This window comes from Anser brachyrhynchus (assembly GCF_964034855.1).
Source record: "Anser brachyrhynchus genome assembly, chromosome: 4".
Lineage (NCBI taxonomy): Eukaryota > Metazoa > Chordata > Aves > Anseriformes > Anatidae > Anser > Anser brachyrhynchus.
In genome coordinates this window covers 72647751-72666770 of record NC_137698.1, presented here as the reverse complement: position 1 = coordinate 72666770, position 19020 = coordinate 72647751, and the positions used below count along the sequence as shown (strand labels likewise).

Genomic DNA, 19020 nt, shown 5'->3' with positions numbered 1-19020 from the left:
CACCAAAATCTCCTACAACCTGTATCCCTGTTTCTACAACCTACAACAGTCCCTACCACCTGTTATCCCTGTATCTCTGTGCAGCAGCCAATGTGCAGAGGCTTGATTGATGACTGGTCTTTAAATCAATGCTATATCATTAGCAAAAACAGTAACGACTCTTCCTCTCTCTGCTCTTTCTTAGGCCCCCCAAGGATTGCCGATAAAGTGATCCACCGCCAGTCTGTGAGGCTAGGGAGGACCATCAAGCTCCTGTGCCCGGTGGAGGGCGACCCTCCGCCTCTCACCATGTGGATGAAGGACGGGCGCACGATCCACAGCGGCTGGACGAGGTTCCGAATCCTTCAGCAGGGGCTGAAAATCAAGGAGGTGGAGAGCGAGGACGCGGGAACCTACATTTGCAAAGCCACGAACGGCTTCGGCAGCACCAATGTGAACTACACGCTCATCGTGATCGGTGAGTAGGGCCGGAGAAACGCCCGGCCTCACCTGCTCTGGAGGGAGGAGAGGGCTAGCTGATTTCTGCGTAGCTGTCAGTGACTGCAGATTTGCTTTGCTAATCATTTACTGACCTCCGCTCTTGGCTGGCCCTTTCCAGTGTTTGAGGACTGCCAGAGCTGGCGGTGTTGCTGCACATCTTCTGCTGCAGCCGGCTGCAGGCAGATAAGATTGCGCGGTGCCAAAGGTTACAAATAAACAGAAATGATGCAATAGCCACTAGGGTCCAGATCACAGTGAATTCCACACAGGAAAGGCTGTGTGATAAGGAGAGGTCACGCTGATCTTTATGTTTGCTGTTGGAACAGGATAGTTCTCAAAACAAATGTTAAGGTACCCATAAAAAAAGGTACAGCGGGTACAGCTCAGCATGTACTGAGCTTTTGCAAAACATGGTATCTTCAGGAATAGTAATATTTAGGTTGAAACAAGGCTCAGAGCTGGTAGTTGACTCAGGGATGCTCAGTTGCTGAGAAAACCACCTGATGTAGACAAGATTAAAAGTTTTGGATGCCAGCTTGGTGACCGTGGGTTCTCCAGTTGTGCTTTTGATTGGCCCCCAAGGGCTTCCTTGGCCTGGTGATGGGATTTTGGGGTGACCTGCTGGGCTGAGCATTCCTAAAGGTCCCCAAAGAAACTTCTCTGGATAATTGGAGATTCCTCTGCTGTGGCTGCCACAGAAATGTGTTCGTTGCTCTTTGTCTGTGTGAGGGGAAAGACTTGGGAATGGGCAGGATGAAATTTGACATGCTGGAGGATGCTGGAGCAAAAGGAAAGGGTACAAAGAGGGGGGAAATCAGGCATATTGCTCATGCTATTGTCCAGTCAACACACCGGTATCTGGCCGACAAAGTCCTGATTCTGCTCACACAGTAAAAGTGAGGATGCAGTTCAGGGCTGCATCCAGCTGCCTGCTGGTTGGCACTTGGCCTGTTTTTTTTTCTTTTTTCTTTCTACTTCTTCTTCTTCCCCTTCACAGTAGGAGGGCTGCTGTGGTCTCAGAGCATGTAGCAAACACTTGGCACTGCTTGATGGAGGATTATCACCCGATAACAGGGTGATTCTTGGAGAATGCACTTTGCTGCGGAGCCGGTATGAGAGAGAGACCAGAACGTAAAAGTCTTATCAGGAAAGAGATGCCTAGGTGAGGGAACCCTCTTGCTTTACAGCTCCTGGAGCATCAGTGATATAAAGCTGCCAAAGCCAGCTTGCAGCTTACATGCAATTTGTGGTTTGGTCTTCCTCATACACTTCCTTCCTTCCTGTATTCATCCTCCCTTCTTTGCTCCCCTGTGCAGGAATGGTGAAGTGGAAATAGTCTATGAAAACTGATGTCTCTGAAAACTCCTTTTGGGCATGGCTTCTAGACTGTTTGGTGTGGAGGAGGGAATGCTACAGGAGCTGTTTCAGCCCTGCTTGTGCTTTTGCTGTACACGGAGGTAGCCAGAGTCTTTAATCTCTGTCATCCAGTGTCTTGTCTTAGGCTCAGGGTCCCAAATGGCTCCTGTTACTCCAAGGCAAAGTGGCATCTCAGCATCTGTGAGTCAAAGAAGGCCCTGACTGTTCTTGGGAGCATGACAGAAACAAATGAGAGGGAAAAGCGGGGAGGCACAGGGTAAAAGCTGACTGGCATTCAGGAAAGACTGAGGCAAAAACTGCAGTTCAGTTGCTCAGGGAAATTGGATTATCAAATTAAATTGTGTCAAGAACAATAGCGTTCATTATATTTGGCAATGAAAAGCCCTGAGCACAAACACTAGTTATTTGGAGCCTCATCAGGAAGCTATGGAAGGAAATGGCAAGCTCCCACCAGCCTCTGTGGGTGTGAGATTGAGCCCTATGCAAATAAATATCGATCACCAACTGCCAAGAAAAGGCTAACTTTAAAATAAACGTGTGGCAGACATATGGGCTGAGTTATCGTTTGTCTCCATGCATCCTTATTGTAATGCTGGCTAAAGACATTATTTCTTACCCTTTTTGCACCTTGCTGCCTTGTCTCACAGTGTGGTTGTTGTTGCTTGGAGCATTTTTGATGGATTACTTCTGTCCCCTGTCTCCACTGGTACAGATGTGTTCACGTAACGTTTCAAAACGATTTCTTTTCATTAGAAGAGTTTCCCCTGAAAACAAATGTTTCCCTAGTGTCTTTCTTTCCAAGGTCTGCAAGTAAACACAAGGTATGGCCGACTTGTTCTTTCAAAGGATCCAAACATTTAATGCATTGACCAGATGCTCGCGTTCGTCTTGGTGAAAATGCTTTCGGTCGAGAAAGGTCCTTTGTTGGTTTTTGAGAAGGAGGCAGTGTTTTAAAACCAACCGCATGTCGGTTCTGAGGATGAAGATCAAATTGATGGAACTGTTTTTTTTGTGCTCCGGAAAGCACAAACTTCATTAGGCACAGTAGCCTTTTGAACCATATGGCCTCTCATTCTCCCACTCCTTCAAAGGAGAAAAAGCCCTCTTATTCTGCTTTACTGCTGACACCTAACAAGTATAAACCACGCAGGTGTCAGACTCCGGCAAGGTGGTTAAGATATTAAATCCAGAGTAGAATCAGATGATTCATTAAACACCGGGACTTGAAAAAATAAAACCTAGTTTGGCATGAAAACATTCTGGGAGTTTAAGCAGTAATATCTGTTATCCATACAGTAGCTTATTGAAAGATTTTGTAGTTAAACGCTATATGCTTTTAACTGAGCTCTGCCACACCACTGGCAAGTGAGGAACTGTCACCCCTGGGTTATATGTAAACTGTGGCAGGGTACGGTGAAGGTTTAACCAAGGCCCTACAGAGAGCAGAGACTAAAATTCAGCGGCATTGAACCTCTCTGCCTGCATTCAGTGCTATATAGCTCCCATTAATCTTAACTCTTATTAGTCTTTATATTCTATTAGAGTACTACAGAGAGACAACAAAAATTTGTGACATTGTAAAAAAAACACAACATATATAAGGCAGTGGATCCACCAATATCAATGGGTGTCAGCAGATGTGGCAGAGGTGAGCTCCCCTGTCTACGTCTGGTCTCTGTGAGATGTGATAATTTGGCTTTAGGGCTCTTCTAATGTCTCTTTGTGGCGTCTGTGCCAGATCTTGCTGCAGCCAGCCAGCTCAGCTCATGAGCAGAGCAAACTTGGGTCAACCTCTGCCCATCTGGTAGACATACCTACATGTTGCCTGGCTGGAGGACGTTCAGTCTGCAAGTGTGGATGAGACGGATTACTGGGATTGTACAGACGGTAACTAAGGCAAAGAGAGATCAAGTGATTAATCCAAGACCACAGAAAATATGAGCTGTGGCTCGGAGTTGAGTCTAAGCTTCTTAAGTCTCACTCTATTCCTTCTCCACAACTCTAGGTAAAGTCTTTTCTTCCTAATTTAGCATCTTCCTGCTGCTCTGTTGGAAGGGAGTCCTCTCTTATTTTGGGGTTTTGATCTTCCTTCTCAGACAAAGGTTTTGCCAACCCAGATGGTACCAATTGGTTTCTGCACTGTTTTTTTCTCCATCCTCTCAGACAGCAGGACCCAGATCCCAAAGATCCAAGGAATCCTGCTCTAATGCACCCCTGCGTGAAATGTAAGCCAGTAAAAGCAGATAACCAATATAAGTCAAAACTACAATTTCCTCTCCTAGCCAGCCTTAATAGTTTTTGTGGCTTACCACAAAATTTGGGATGCCAATTAAACTACAGACAGATTTACAGATGCTGGAAAAGGAACTCCTCTTTAATCAGTATTAAATCTGCATTGCAGTTATTAAGTACAATAGTTCCTTATTGCAGAGAATTATCTGCAGGCTCATCAAAAGAAATGTGTTGTACCTCCCCCAAAAAGTTGGTTGTACAATGATGCCCATTAAATCTTACCTCTGATTGTCCACTGAAGGGTGTCTTTTTTTTTTTTCTTTTTTTTTATCTCCCAGCTGAATCAATTCAGAAGAGCTGGTTTCTAATCTCCAGGTGTGAAAAGTAGCTTTATTTTGTTTTTAGATGCTTGGTTGGAACGTGCTGTTTCTTTACTGCACAATAAAACTTCCTTGCCGGTATGCTATAAAGGGAAGCCTAAGGAAGAAACAGAGTGTTGAATGCCTCCTCATTCTTTGAAAACTGTCCACCTTGTGTACGGACTGGGGCATGTTCTGTCCCAATGCCAAGTGTGTGTCACCTGATGGGTCCCCTGCTCTGCCAGCCAAAATACTCACCTGGCTTTCCCCCCATCAGTGCTGTAGCCCAGACATGTGGGTGCTGGAGGCAGATGGAGCCCTTGCATGCTGCAGCCACCAGGACCTCCCTGGGGAATCTTAGCCCAAGTAGGTGAAATTTATAAATAACCCAAACCAAAGCCACTTAACAAGGAAGTGCTGGACAACCTCCACCACCATCCCTTTCTGCAATAACAGTATCACTTGTTCCAGAAGTCTGGCCATTTTCTGAAGGGAAATTCATCGATGAACAGCTGTAGGAAGGACTATTAGCAAATATTTATGCTGTGGCATAATAACCTCTTTCACTAATACACAACACAGAAGGTTTTTCACTTACAGAAATGTTCTGGGTAAAATCCTGCGAGGTGTGCCAGCGTTGCAACACACAGGGCTATTGCTACAGGTGCTACCAGTAAATACTTCGTCTTGCATCAACTGCTAAACCAAGTGATGAAAGATCAGCCTTTATTTATTTTTGCATCTGCATGCATGTTTATTATTACCTTCTGTAGCAAAGAAAATAGGAAGCAGTAGCAAGAGCAGATTTGGGATTGTCTCTGCTCTGTAGGTTTCTTGCTTCACTTGATGTTTGTAGGCTGCAAAAGACATCTTGCACACCATCCCAAAAGATCAACATATAAGTTCAAGGAACAGCTGCTCCAGTGTTTTTCCTTCTGTCCTGTATCTCTGACTGTCACATTTGCTTTTTCTCTTCTCTGGGTTTATTTGGAGGAAGATTTGGGGAAGAATCCATTACCATCCTGTTCATACTTCCCTTTCTGCTGCCTGGCCCTCTGAGTGGCCAAGCCATCAGTAAAATCCTGATGCATAGAGCGGGAGACAGAGCAGCTTGTCCTGAACCTCACTCACATGGGTTGTCCAGAAATTGAACTACATCTTGTTTTCAAACAAATCAAATTTGTTCTTAAATGTCTGCTGTCTGTCTGCTGCAGTTGACTGCCGTGAGAATCTTCCCTGACATCAGAAGATTTATCTTTAAAGTAGCTTTTTCCTGCTGAGCCAGCTGCTATTTTATGCTTTTTACAACTTGTCCAGAGACAGCTCTCTTGGATAACAGGCATGTGTGAAAAATTTGCATTAAAATAACCTTTTTCTTAACAGTCAGCATAAGTCTCCTGAAAAAACTCATGGCAAAGTCTGAAGGAATATTTATTCTACTGTGCTTTTTTTTCCTGCTCATAGTAGTAGAAAATACTGAGTGAAAATAGTCAAGTACAGTAAAATATGGTTTGCATTACAGTTCTCCAATGAAGTCATCAATCCGTGTCTCAGAACTCATTTATATTGCAAAAGCTGAGAAAACATTTGTAGCCTAGAGTCAGGTGCCACCAGCCATCTTGGAAAAGCATGACAAATTCATTTATGTTTGGATTTTGGCGTCTTAATAAACTCCGGGGACCAGAGAGAAATGTGCTCAGCAAGAAGATGTGAATCAACATTGAGTCAGCAATGTGTGCACCGAGGGACTGCTAATGCTAAGCAAAAACTGAAATGAGTCAACACTTTAAAAAAAAAAAAAAAGGTGCAGTATTTGCATTTGAGAACAAGGTGGTTTAAGCTTGTGCTAGGCATGGTATGGGGCTAGCAATCCTGCTTTAGCACATTTACTTCAGCACCAAGTGCGAAAGGCAGCCCATCCAGCATGGGACCGTTAACACAATCACAGGGCATATAATCATGACTAATGATGATTAGTCAGTTGTTATATGGAAATGAAGAATTCCTTGTGACAATAAACAGTTACAAAGTTCTCATGTTTAATTTGTTAAGGCCCCAATCCGGCAGCTGGATCTACGTTGGTGGCCTCCTGTGCATACGCAGCCTGATTAACACCAGATGAGGATCTGGCCATAGTCGCTGATGCTTAGTAATGGTTATGTTGCTAATTAAAGCTCAGATTGGTTTTGGCCTTTGGGAGCCGAGGAGAAAAGGGCAGCCTTAATTTACTACTTGAGGCCTACCAGTCGCAGTGACTGCACGAGGCCTTCTGGCCAGCACGCGGTACCGGGGCACGGCAGGCCCACGGTGCAGACGCACGTTGTGGTGCTGAGTGACGGGGTCCCATTGACTAACATAGAGGAGTACGAAATGCTCAGCACGTATGAGTATTTTCATGTTTCAGTGTAAATTCGTAGCTAAAACTTTTCAGTTGGAAGTGAAGCTCCTTTTCCAGTGGAAGTGACTCATCGTTGACTAATGGTTGTCTCACCCAAGCGAGGGCTCTTCCTTCCGAGTGTTTATTAGCTGAGGCGTGAAGACACACACCCTGACCGAGCTTAGTGTTGTGCGAGGACAGCACAATCACACAGGTCTGGATGTTAAAAGTCATCTAAAAGCAATTAAGTGTTCCCATCCCCTGAATTTCAGTGGTGCTTCATTTCCTCCTCATTCGGGGAATCCCACTCAGAGTCTAACAAGCCCCCTGTCCCGATCTGCAGCACGTTTAGTCCTGGAAAGTGTCCACTGTCCTGGGAGAGGAAAGGAGGAGAGAGAAATAATTTAATGAAAACATGACTGTTTCTGGATTGCTGGGGGAAAAAAAAAATAAAATTCATTAATTTAGTCATTTTGATGAGTTCTACACTTAGATTGAGGTCACTGATGCCCGTAATAACTTGTTCTTGAAACTTGTTCTTGTCTCCAGAAAGAGGTGGTGATGTGAATGCCAGTGTTAGCTGTTATCATCCTGAAAATGACTGATCAAAAATGTATCAACAAGAGTTTTAACCGATGGCTCTCGGTGAATGGGTGTGAAAGGCTGGAAAACATCAGAACTGGGTAGTTGTCTTGTTTCTTCCACATCCAGATCTATAACGTAGCTCAGCACTAATGCAGTATAATGTCCACAGATTTTACAAGATCTTTGTTGGGTTTTATTAGTTTCATTTGATTTTATAACAAACTTTACAGTACGCTTATCAATACATCATGTTCTGGCTAACAAAAGCCTCACTGTTTCGGGTAGATTTCTTTTTCCCTTCGTGAAGCTGTAACATAGAAGTCGAGTTAAGAAGGTGACAACACCTGTTCACAATTTAAAGGAAATGAAAAGATTTTTTTCCACGAATGTAAGCATGAAATTCATACATATATGTATGTATATATAATTTCCCCCCATACTCCATCCTGTGGTAGACTGTGGCAGACCAGAGCTGCAGGCAGTGTAAATGCGAGGCGTGCAGGACATATGGATGCAGTTAGCCCACAGTCCTTTGCAGATGCTTTGGAGTGCGTAGCTGCTGCTACACCCGTACAAGTATCAAGCCGCAGCTCTGCTTGCTGCACAAATATTGTTTGGGAACGAAAGCAATACACAATGCCAGGCGGGCTGACATGAAAAGTATGTTTGATCTGAGCAGTTTATGGCTTCCTTCTGTTAAATGATATTAATAGAATCCGCCTCTGATCCCAACGAGGTTGTGGCGTATGCGTTGGGTTTTTTTGGTCAGTAAGTCTGCGGCTAAAAACAGCTTTTGCCTCTGATTTTATTAATTAGAGTTGTCTTCGTTATAATCTTCCATAGAGCTAATGGGCAGAATTTCAGTCTGTGTTGCCAGAGCAATGCTGATGTGCACAGCTGCTGATCTGTCCACATCTGCTGGTCCAAAAGCCACAGCAATCTCAGGTCCGAGCAGGTGATGTGAATGTGTGTAGAGAGCAGGCCTGCAGAAGGTGGGCTAGATCACCAGCCAGTCTGCCGTGACTGCAGATCTTTAGCTAAGGGTCTTTGGGTCTTTTAATTAATTAGGGGTGCCCCAAGCAATGAGAGGCAATCAGGTTAATTACAGGCTTGACAGACAGAATGGTCATCAACAGTTCTTAGATACATGCCATCTCACCTACCATCCCAGATGACCATCATCCCCCAGCAGGAGGATCTTTTTGTTAACTTTTCTAGAAGGATCTTTCAGTTTTGTTGCCAGTGCTTCCTTGGCACCTATTCTCCCTCTTCTTGCCCCAGACTGGACTTCACATGGCCACACTGGGCACAGTGGACCACTGAAGCTGGTCGAACTTTTTGGGCACAGTGTCTCCAGGAGGCCCCTGCCTCCTGTGCCCCATTTGCTCACGGGGTGTCATACAGCTCTGCTGTCCTCAGTTTGCCCAGTAAATACCATGGATGGTAGTTTGTAGCCAAATTTCAGTCCTTTAATATCAGTTAACAGAGAAATGTACAAAAAGCATGCTTGTAAATTAAGGCAGAGTGCATAATATTTATTACAGAGGGAACAGCAGAAGTTGGGCAAGTTTATAAGGTGTGACTTGACTGTTGATTTTGGAGACTCTCTCTTTATGTGTAAATGCATGCACACACACACCATTGATCGCTCACATGCTGCTTCTTGATCTATACATGTAGATACTTTGCCTTTTAAAATGTATGGCTGTAGAGGAGGTGTACTTTTACATTCATGTAGGATCTGGTTCTCTACCTTTCCTGTGCTGTCTTTGGCATCCACATTAAGAAAAAGATGAAGAAAAAGAAAAGAAAACCTTCTGGCAATTTGTGTATAAACCTATTTTTAATTCTTTTTTTTTTTGTTTGTTTGATGAGAGAACATATTCTGCGTTGTGCTTGATGAATAATATCATTGTGCTAGAATGCTTTAATTCTTCGTACTTTATAATAACGTGGGTTTCACAGTTAGAAGACCCACGTGTTTACATTATACACTTCTGGCAATAAATTTGGAAAAGAAGAGAAAAAAAACCAAAACACTAATCCCAGGAGTTCTGAAACCTACACTCCTTCTTGAATGTACCCTGTTAAAGACATTAAGTCCCTTGCAAACATCCATCTATCAGCAGTTGAGAGTTTGTAAAAGGCGTACTTTGTTCTGAACTCCCTGCCCTACTGATTATGCACAGTTCTTTTATTTTGTGAATAGGATGACGACCCCTTAGCCTGGTAATGATGACAGATTTATGTATTTTAACACCCAGACGCCGCTTTATTTGTTAAGGGCTGCCAGACTCCAGCAGTGCAGCAACCGTAGTTTATTTTCATTGTCAGTTTATGCTGCTTTTTAAGGTGTTCTGCAGCCACTGGAAGCAGCGCTGCTGCTGCTCTCGGAGGTTGAGATGTCAGGATGTTAAGAGCATAAGCCACCAGTCTTGGACTGGTTCCACACATAAAATGTCAGTTTTAACTCTGGTCTCGCTGACGAGGTGGAACCTGCTGCTCTCAGTGAAGCCAAGGAAAAGAGGGGAGAAATAAAGCCCCTCCAAGCAGTGAAAGAAATCAGATACCATAGAACTTATCCCTTCACTTTCTACTCTCATAATGTATTTTGCAGCTCTCAAATTCGTGTTTTAAAGAGACCTTTCTTTTCATGTTCAGTAAAAGTGAGGAACATGAACATTGTTCTTACAAGCTTAGCTGTTAAAGCACCATGTGGGTCAGCACATCTGTCCTCTGCACAATGCATCTGTCTGTGATTTCTCTTGCGTTGCTTTAAATTACTGCAAGTGGCAGAACAATAGGGAGACAAACAGTAAGAACAATGCTGTTGTTTAATCACGAGCTAAATTATAAACAGCCCTGTACAGAAAATATTTCATGTACATTAAAAGGAAGCAAATAGTTTTATTTTCCATTGCAATGATCCAGTGCGACAAAGGCAGTTGATGTCTTTCTTTTTTTCTTCTTTCCATTCATGTTGATACACATACACGTGTTCCTGCTTATGTATACAATTTTCTTACAGACACACTACAAAGCTTATAGGGCAAGAAATGCAGAATATGGATCCCCTGATCTCCTTATGCCAACCAAGCCATTAAATCTGAGTTCATCACACAATCCAAATGACTCTTGGACTCCAAAATAGGAGTCCAAATAGGACTTCTATTACCATTTTTGTTTTACTTCCAGTTCATTGTTTCCCTGAAAAACATTGTCAAGTCACTACAGCTGTTGAGTTGTCAGTTTTCTGCTTGACTGGCAACACAGGCCTTTGAAACATTTGGGATTGAATCCTCCATCACAAAATCATTTTGATTTGGAAAAAAACACCACCACCAGATTCTCAGTTGAATTTTCTTCGGTCCTGTATTAGAGTTTTGCCTCTTAAAGAGAAGCCATATGGGTTGGCATATTGATTTTTTTTTTTCAGCTAGAAAAAATTATAATGACCTATCTGCTGAAGTAACCAAGAGTCTCCATCTCACCTGCACTGAGCTTGCAGCTGGCAGGACAGAGAAGGGCTGGTGGCAGTCCTCCTCATTTGCTGCCAGGGAATTTGGGAAGGGAGCTGGACCCACTGCAGACACGGGTGGGATTCCCAGACCTGCCTGCTGCTCTCTCCGGAGCAATCCCAGGAATATCGTGGCAGAGGAGAGGGATGGTGCCTCCCCAGCCCCCGGCACAGCCCAGTGTTTGTGCTGTGTTTGCAGCATCTCCTGACAACTGTGAGCCCACTTCAGCTTCTCCTGGTAGCCCTCATGTGTGCTTTGGCAGGAGAAACTCTCCAACCCAAGAGAAAGTTGGGGAAATTCAACGCAGAGCGGCTTGTTCCAGCCAGGGTCTCCTGTGAGCTGCTTTGGTTTGAGTGTGGTTTCCTTAATCCCTTTCCTTCAAGGAGGTTTGGAAGATGCAGCAGCCTCCATTTGTGGGAAGTGGATATTATTGAGGGTGAATTGTGAGGAGCTGATCTGTGCCTCTGGCTCGAAACTGCAGCGAGGTGCTGGGTATGCTGCTCCGGTGCCAATGTGAGCCATCTCCCAGCACGTTAGTGGATCCGTTGGCATCATCTGCGGGGACTCCACCAGCCCTTTGCCTCTGGGATGGTTTTCGGAGACTACAGGGAGGTGTCTGAGAAGCTGTGATCGTGCCCGTTTTCAAAACGTGGCTCCGCGACCTTCAGAAAACAGAGGCTGTTCTCTGGGCACTCCATCCTCGGGTAATTACAGATAATTTTGTGGTGGGCCCTTGAAACCTTGCCATGGTAAACAGACCAAAGGGCAGTGGCTTTTTTGGGGTAGATCAGTGGAATTGCATCAGAAAGGAATTTGACCACCTGACATCCTCAGTACCCTCAGCACCCGCGTGCATCTCCTATCCCTCTGCCGGGAATGATTTGGATATGTTTTACCCTTGTTCTAGGCAAAACCTGGGTCACGGACACATTCAGCTATAAATTAAACTCTTAAACCTCAGACACCAAGGTTGCGCTTTCTATGTGGTTATTGCTATTTGTTTGTTTGACCTGTGTTAGCTGTTCTCAGGAATTTTTGGCTCTTCTTGTGCTTGAGTGCCACATTTTGCAGGAGGACAGGCTGCACACCCGGCTGCTCACCAGTGACATTTCTGCCATCCTTCAGCATCTGCAGCGAGGGAGGGAGTATTGCTGGTCCTGTGAAAGCATCCCCTCTCCTACAAGGCCACGCTGGCATGTCCTGAAGGGCAAACTCATTAGAAGATTCACTCGATCCTTTCCACCTGGTATTTGGAGAAAGCACTCCTCTGTGTTTGGGGCCAAATCTGTTTGTCTTTGCTCATGTGCTATGGACCGCAGAAATGGTTTCAGGCATCGAAAATAAAACCCAACAAGTTGTCTGCACATTTTTCCTGTTATTTTTTGCTGCAGCCTGTTTTTACAGTACTTTATTGCTTGTCTTACTGACAACCACCTCTCTGGAGCCCCTTACCAGCTTTTTTTTCACACCAGCGGTGATTTAACTTTTTGGGATGGCGCTGCTTTTGTGCCTTGCTTAGACAGTGTCCCATGGACATAGAAGGTATTTCCAAGCCTGCTCACTGCATCCTGCCTGTTTGGGATTGTGGGGAAGTGGGATTTCTCCTCCAACCTCCAAGTGCAAACCACTGGTAAGCTGAGATGGTACAGCCGGTTCTTTGCTGATGCTTTGGTCCCTGCTCAGCGTGTAAAGCAACGGGTGGGTATTTAGCCACTGCTTTTCCCAAACGTCTCTTCAAATATGGCATGACTCAGGCCACAAGTGAAATGGGTTTTGTGCTCTTAAGAGAGAAGGACCCCATTTAGAAGCCTGTAATTTTAAAGGAGGATGTTTAACTGAACTTAAAGCAATTTATCTCTGGGGCCAGCAAAGCTGGAAGATAAAGGGGAGGTTTTCAAAATTACTCAGCCGAGGCTGAGTCAATGCCTTTTGAAGTATTCCCATGAACTTCCTTGGGATGAGTATTGCCAATGCTGAAAGGTTTTGAAACCCTACCTACCCGTCCAGTGACACCTTTTGAAAAATGTGTGTACTGAGTACACATTCCTTGGGAAAATGTAAGTCGGGTTCACGTGTTGAATACTGAGGTGCTTCTCAGGAATGGGTGTTTTAAAAGGAGATTGAGAGAATGGATTTCTAAAGCAATTTTAAGAAACTATAGTGTCTGCCCTGACCATTAGGGAAATAGTACTTAAGCAGAAGCTATTTTTAAAGATAGTTTGCTCTCTTCTAAGCAAAGCCTGACCAGTACTGCTGTCGCAATAAGCAATCCCTCTAACACCAGTGCAAAACATTCTGCTGTTGGGTGAACTCACAGTGAGCACAAAACAACTGCAAGGCTTGCTAGTGCCTAACTCAGAGCTTGTACAATGCTTTGGGATTCAGAATGTGAAAGGCATTTCTGAACCACCTCTGAATATGAGCTGTGACCTCTGTAACAGTGTAATACAAATTAATAGGAACATGGAAGGTGGGGCCTGAGACAGTTCCAAGACTACAGTAATTTTTTTTTAATTTTTTTCTTCTGCTTTAAGAGAACTCTGAGCTCAAATATCAGGAGCACTATCACTGGATGTAGTCCATGCATGCAGTTGCCGTTGGTCGTGGTGGGAAATCGGTGGAATTACCCGGAAAGAATGCATGTGAGTCAGGAGCAGGGTGCTCTGCCCACGTTGCAGGGAGTCACCCTCATACCCTGTTGCAGGGAGTCACCCTCGTCAGCTTTAGGACTGCTAAAATTCATTGCACTCATCCGAGGGGAGTAGCTTGTGTTGCAGTTCCACAGGGAGGAAATGAAGGGGAGAAGGAGCAAAAGGAGAAAAACATCAGGGGAGGGATTTCGTAAAAATCTTTCCTTCCTTTTGTATTGCAGACACGTTAAGTACTTAATATTTTAAGAGTATCTTACTTAGAAAAGCTGGCAGAGATGGGATTCTGTATGAGTCTGCCAGATTGATTTACAAATCGGCCTTACGAACTCCTGCTGCTTAAACATACCAGAATGCGACAATTAAAGCCAACATCTGGAATTCATTGGTGGAGCAGATCCTAGATAAACATTAAATGAATGTCCATTTCCTTAGCATTGGATTTCCTCTGGCTACCACAGTATAAGTAGTGTCATCCTATCAGATAGAGCTGATGATGATACCAGAGCAAATGTCAAAGTCATGAGCCAGATCTATTTGTTCCATCTTTTAGCACCGAAACGAGGACTAGAGCTGGGCTGAAGACGCGCTGTTTTTTCCACTGGACAGTTGGGATGGGATCCTCATCTCGCTAACCTGTGCTAAGCTGGTCGTGAGGCTCCCTCTCTCTTCTGTGAAAAGAGGGCAGGGTGGCTTACTGGGCTGGTAGCAGAACCTCATCTTTGGACCCCGTGAATGTGCCCTCGGAAGGGTTTTCTTGCTCCCACTGGGCTAATGAACTGCCTTGGGCTGAATACTTCAGAGTAGGTAGGGTAATTTCCCTTGGAGATTTAAAACAAAAGTTACACAACCTAGAAGTGCTGGGGAATTAACATTTCAACTTGAGCAGTGTTAGAATATTTATTTATTTTTGTATAAATATTTACTGTTCTCCTCTCAATCCGTCCCCTCCCTTTTGTGGCCCATTTTTAACTCCCAGATCCTACCCAACACAGGAGCAAGATACCTGCTGATATACCTGACATATATGTGCCTATGTCTACATACGTGTGTATGTATACACTCATTTCTTCCACCATATATTCTCTGGGTTTTTGGAAAGGTCAAGCTTCACAACTGTACCTGTAGCACAAATTTCATTGTTTTCTAAGCTAGAGTTTTTCGTGCCACTGCATTAAAATTGATGTCTGGATGTGTACTCTCTGTTCAGATGGCAGTCATACAGCCATCCATCCGTGCACATTTATGAACAACTAGTCTGTGTTCACAGATCTCTCCAGCAAAAGCCTCCTAGACCAAATTTTCATGAATTGAACACTATCAGTGTATTTTGGGTTGACTGTCCAGAAACTGCTGTAAAAGAGGGTCAAACTCTACTGAAGGCATCCACAGCCATGAGGATGTGATTGCCGTGGAAGCGGAGACCTAGGCACAGAGAGCTCTGTTCTTCTCTTCTTTTTGGGTGCAAAGCACAGTGAGGAGCCTTTGGCGATCACGTAGGGTCCACACTGGCTGGCAGGCAGAGCTGTGCGTCTGAGATGTTTCTGTGACTCACCTGTGCCAGTTAAGGGGAACTTTTCAAGGCTTAAGCAGTGCTTAACCCCCAGTAATAGAGGTAACTGTCAGGGAGTGTCGTGTTTGCACCAGGCTTCAACTTGCTGTTGCAGGAGGCTGAGTTCTGTAATTAAGTCCTACTGACTCCAGCGGGAGGCGAGTTGGGCAGACAGCACTTCTGGAGGTTTTCTGTCGCTCAGGGCTTAGTTATTGTGCTGATAGATCTTTATGTGGTGTTCCTGAGGTTTAGGAGACCTCTCCTCGCTGGAGATCCATGAAATTGTCTGTGGAAGTAGGGAACACTGAAATGAGCTATCAGCAATGGAGGTGGGAAGAAAGGCTTTCATTCACAGGCGGGCTGCCTGGGCTTGCTTTAGAGTAGTAATAGAGTTAGAAAGAAAAATTCAGAAAGGTGAAGAGGATCAGAGCACTGTCTATACTTCATAACTCTGTTGTTTATGCGTTAATTTCTTCCAGTTACCTCTACCCTTTAGAGAAGTTTTTTAATGCATTAGACTGAATCTTTGTTAATATTGTTTTTCAAGACTGAACATTTGTAAAGCCTCACAGCTTCTATCCTTGAGGCAGACATTTTTGGGTCTCCAGAAAGAATGCACATAACCCAGCCACCTAAAAGTACTGTCTATACACAACCTTGAAAGACCCCTGGCTTTGCTATACTATTGAGGAACTTTATCTCAATAGAGTTTCTCTCTTCTCTTCCCATTTCCCTCAAACCTGCCAAGGTTACTGCAGTCTCACTCCCTTCTCCAAATCCAGGGAAGGATTCTGTTTGTTCATTTGTTAGAAGCAGAGATCATCAGCTGATGTTTTTGGGACTAAGTCCAAAGTTCTGTAGGTGGAAGCCAGTTGGAGCAAACACCCGTCCATCTTCCCTTGCAACAGGCTTGGCTGGAGAGAAGAGTGGTCAGTGCCATGCATGTCCATGGTGGGTGAGACAGAAAGCCCTGGGGGATGTATTTTCTCGGGGCCAAGAACACTTTGCTTACCCTGGCAAGAATCAGATTGCTTTGTGCAATCCAGCCTAACCGTCATCATGGGGGAAGCAAAAACAACCTTTTGGCTTTTACTCCTGCTTGCATTGCCTTGTAGTCTCTGTCCTCCTTGGTCACGAGAGGAGCAAAAATGTGATGGTAGATTGCAGCCTCCTGAATGGCTTTTCAGGTCACCTTCTCTGTAATATTAGAAATATTGGGGCCAGGGACTGTTCCTAAGAGGCATATTGGTCTGTTTCCAGGGGTGGTGCGAAGTTAAATCTGTGGATATGAGCTGAGCTGTGCCACTTGGCCTCCATGCCAGCAAGTGGTCCCTGGGTGGTTTTATATGTACAACCGTTATGCCTCCTCTCTGAAGCTGCTCAGTCACAGATCATTGAAAGGAAAGTGAGGAGAGGTGTTTGCCTGTGGACAGGCACTCCACACGTAAACAACCCAAGGGGAAAATGTTCTCCTTCATGGGAAGCCATGACAGCTTTTAGAGGTGGAGCCGTCCATTAAGGCACACGAAAATCCATTTGCTTAGGCCTGTGCGTAGGACATCGGTCTTGCTTCTGATTTCAAAGGAACTGGATGAGGTTTGGGGTCTTTGGGAACTTTCTGAAACTCCAGAGCATTTACTGAAGTGTCTGATTTCACCTGGGACATGCAATTCTGCCCTCAAGCATGCAGACGTGGATTTTGCAGAAACATCTTGGAAGCAGTCACTTTCTGCTCTGTACCACACAGGAACTATATTGAGAGACATAAACCTATTGCAGATGTAGGGATCCTCCCGACCCTGAGGTGATCTCCAAAATCTCTATTAGTGCCTCTTAGGGTCTCCAGCTCACCTCTCCTGGGCTCTCTTCTGTAGTTCCCAGCTCCTGCTCAGAGCCACGGTCTGTCTCTGTTGTGACCCCAGTAGTCAGCTTTTTCGCTCTTTCATCAGTCTGACAGTCGGAAAGTCCTCCTTCCCCAGCAGAGAACATCTTTTCACTCCTACCTCATACCAAGTCATTCAGCTTTATAAAAGCAGTAGCTCAACAACTTGGGGAAAATTGCATTTTGCTTTTCCTTTTCTTCCTCCTCCTGTTTTCACATCCTGCCTTCCTCCAGTGCATAGAGAAGCTGAATCCATATGGATCTTCTCAGCTTGGGACATAGCTCCTGGAAGGCACCCAGGTGGCTTTCAGGAGATATTTGGGTTTCCACTCTCCCGTCCCTGGTTCAGCAAGGAGCAACACAGCCGTGAGGGCTGTGCTTGGTGTAGCAGAGCTCTCAGTGACATGGGAATATCTCACTCAGCAGGACTTTCCCCTCTGAACGCCCCCTCGGAGCTGGAGGGAGCTGGGACTTGAGTCCCCCCCCAGAACAGGCTCATCGCAGCGATGCACGAGTGAGACCCCCATGGCCCTGGCGCTTTGCTTTCTGATCCTATAGAGTTGCCTGCTTGGGGTGGACTCGAAGAGGCAGAAGTATTTTCCTGCTCGTTGGCCCTTTTCCCCTTGTGGCCGTATGTGCATTAATCAGCACGTTGAAACCGTACCATGAGAAAGTTCCACAGAGAGGAAGGATTCAGGTAAGCTTACAGATACGTTATTTTGCTTTGCTGGTGACTTTTATCTGTTAGGTTTTCCAAAGCAGATGATAAATATTTTTTCTCTGTTACGATGCCAACAGTACTCTGAAGTACCAATTTCCTCCTACGGAAGATAGACCTTTGTGGTCTATAAACTTTATACAGTATACGTTCTGATTTTTATTAGCCTAGTAAAAGATATCGTGTTTTGCGTGCTTCTGTATCGCTGGATGTTACGAACTGGGGAGTTTTTCCGCAGGGCAACAGGCTAAATGCCGTGGCTCAAAATGCTGATCTGAGCTGCGAAAGCGCTCAACCCAGCAGATAATGAACGTCCTTGAAACGTTTCAGACGCGGACAGCCATTTTTGAACATCCCACAAGGGGGCTGTGGGTTACGTTGTCATTTAGCTTTTCGTCGTTACTAATTAGTTCCACCTAAATACTGATTTCCCCAGCCCATTCCTCGTCCCTCGATCACAACACCCTGAAGAGTGAACATTGTTTGCTCTCCCTCTGTTTGAAAACAGTTTTGTGGCGACTGGTTTGTTTGTAGATGTGCAGTGAATCCAGACACCTTTAAAATCATTATAAATTCTAATAAAGTTTTGCTTCAAGGCCCAACCGGGAGTGGGAAACAGCAGAAAACACGTCTCAGACTTCATAGTCTAGACAGATAAAGTTGATCAAGGGCTGGAGGAAGCACACAAAGGTAACGGGAGTTTCTAAACCTTGTGCAGGTCATCAGTGGTGTAAGTGGCCTCTTTATGTCCCCTATTACTTTCCTCTCTGTATTGTTTTCCTTATCTGGGCAGCTAAAAAAAGAAACAAGGTATTGGCCAGTAAAGCACATATTGTCTAATAACCTCTGTCTCTATTGACATAGAAATTTGCAGCAAGAATGGGTAAATAGTTGTGCTGGGGACGGAGCAGGCTGGGAATGGAGTTACCATTTTGGTGCACACAGCTTCTCCGTGCAAGGTCAGCCGTGACTTTGACCTTGGGAAAATCAGCTTTCTTCCAAGGGAGGAGGAAAAAAAATGGTAGAAATGCACAGTGAAGAAGGAATAAGGGCTCTGCACATTGCTCGACTTAGGCTGGAATGTTTTTAGGTGAACACATTTTGCCAAAATGGTTTGATTGTTAGGAAGAAAGTGCCCAGAATGACGTGATGTAAGATGTGGCAGTGGAGGGGATCAGTGCAGTGTCACTGGGGGGCTGTTAGGAGAGCTGGTGCCCTCTGGGGACTCCTGCTCTTCTCTCCAAGAACATGATGGCTGCTGGTGCACAACCTTCACACAACCAAAAATTTGC

The 19020-nt window shown here is 44.8% G+C and overlaps 1 protein-coding gene and 1 long non-coding RNA gene across 5 annotated transcripts in view; one reads left to right on the top strand and one right to left on the bottom strand.

Annotated features, from left to right (window-relative positions):
* Positions 1-17707, bottom strand: part of LOC308194327 — a 32237-nt gene extending 14530 nt beyond the window's left edge. Inside the window, exon 1 of the long non-coding RNA XR_013950445.1 lies at positions 2474-17707. This is a non-coding gene — a long non-coding RNA (uncharacterized lncRNA). The remainder of the gene's footprint in view (positions 1-2473) is intronic.
* Positions 1-19020, top strand: part of FGFRL1 (fibroblast growth factor receptor like 1) — a 176110-nt gene that overhangs the window by 81695 nt on the left and 75395 nt on the right. For all 4 annotated transcript variants that reach the window (XM_080590096.1, XM_080590095.1, XM_080590097.1 and 1 more), the window contains exon 3: positions 185-457. In XM_080590096.1, coding sequence (XP_080446222.1) covers positions 185-457 — 273 coding nt within the window. The remainder of the gene's footprint in view (positions 1-184; positions 458-19020) is intronic.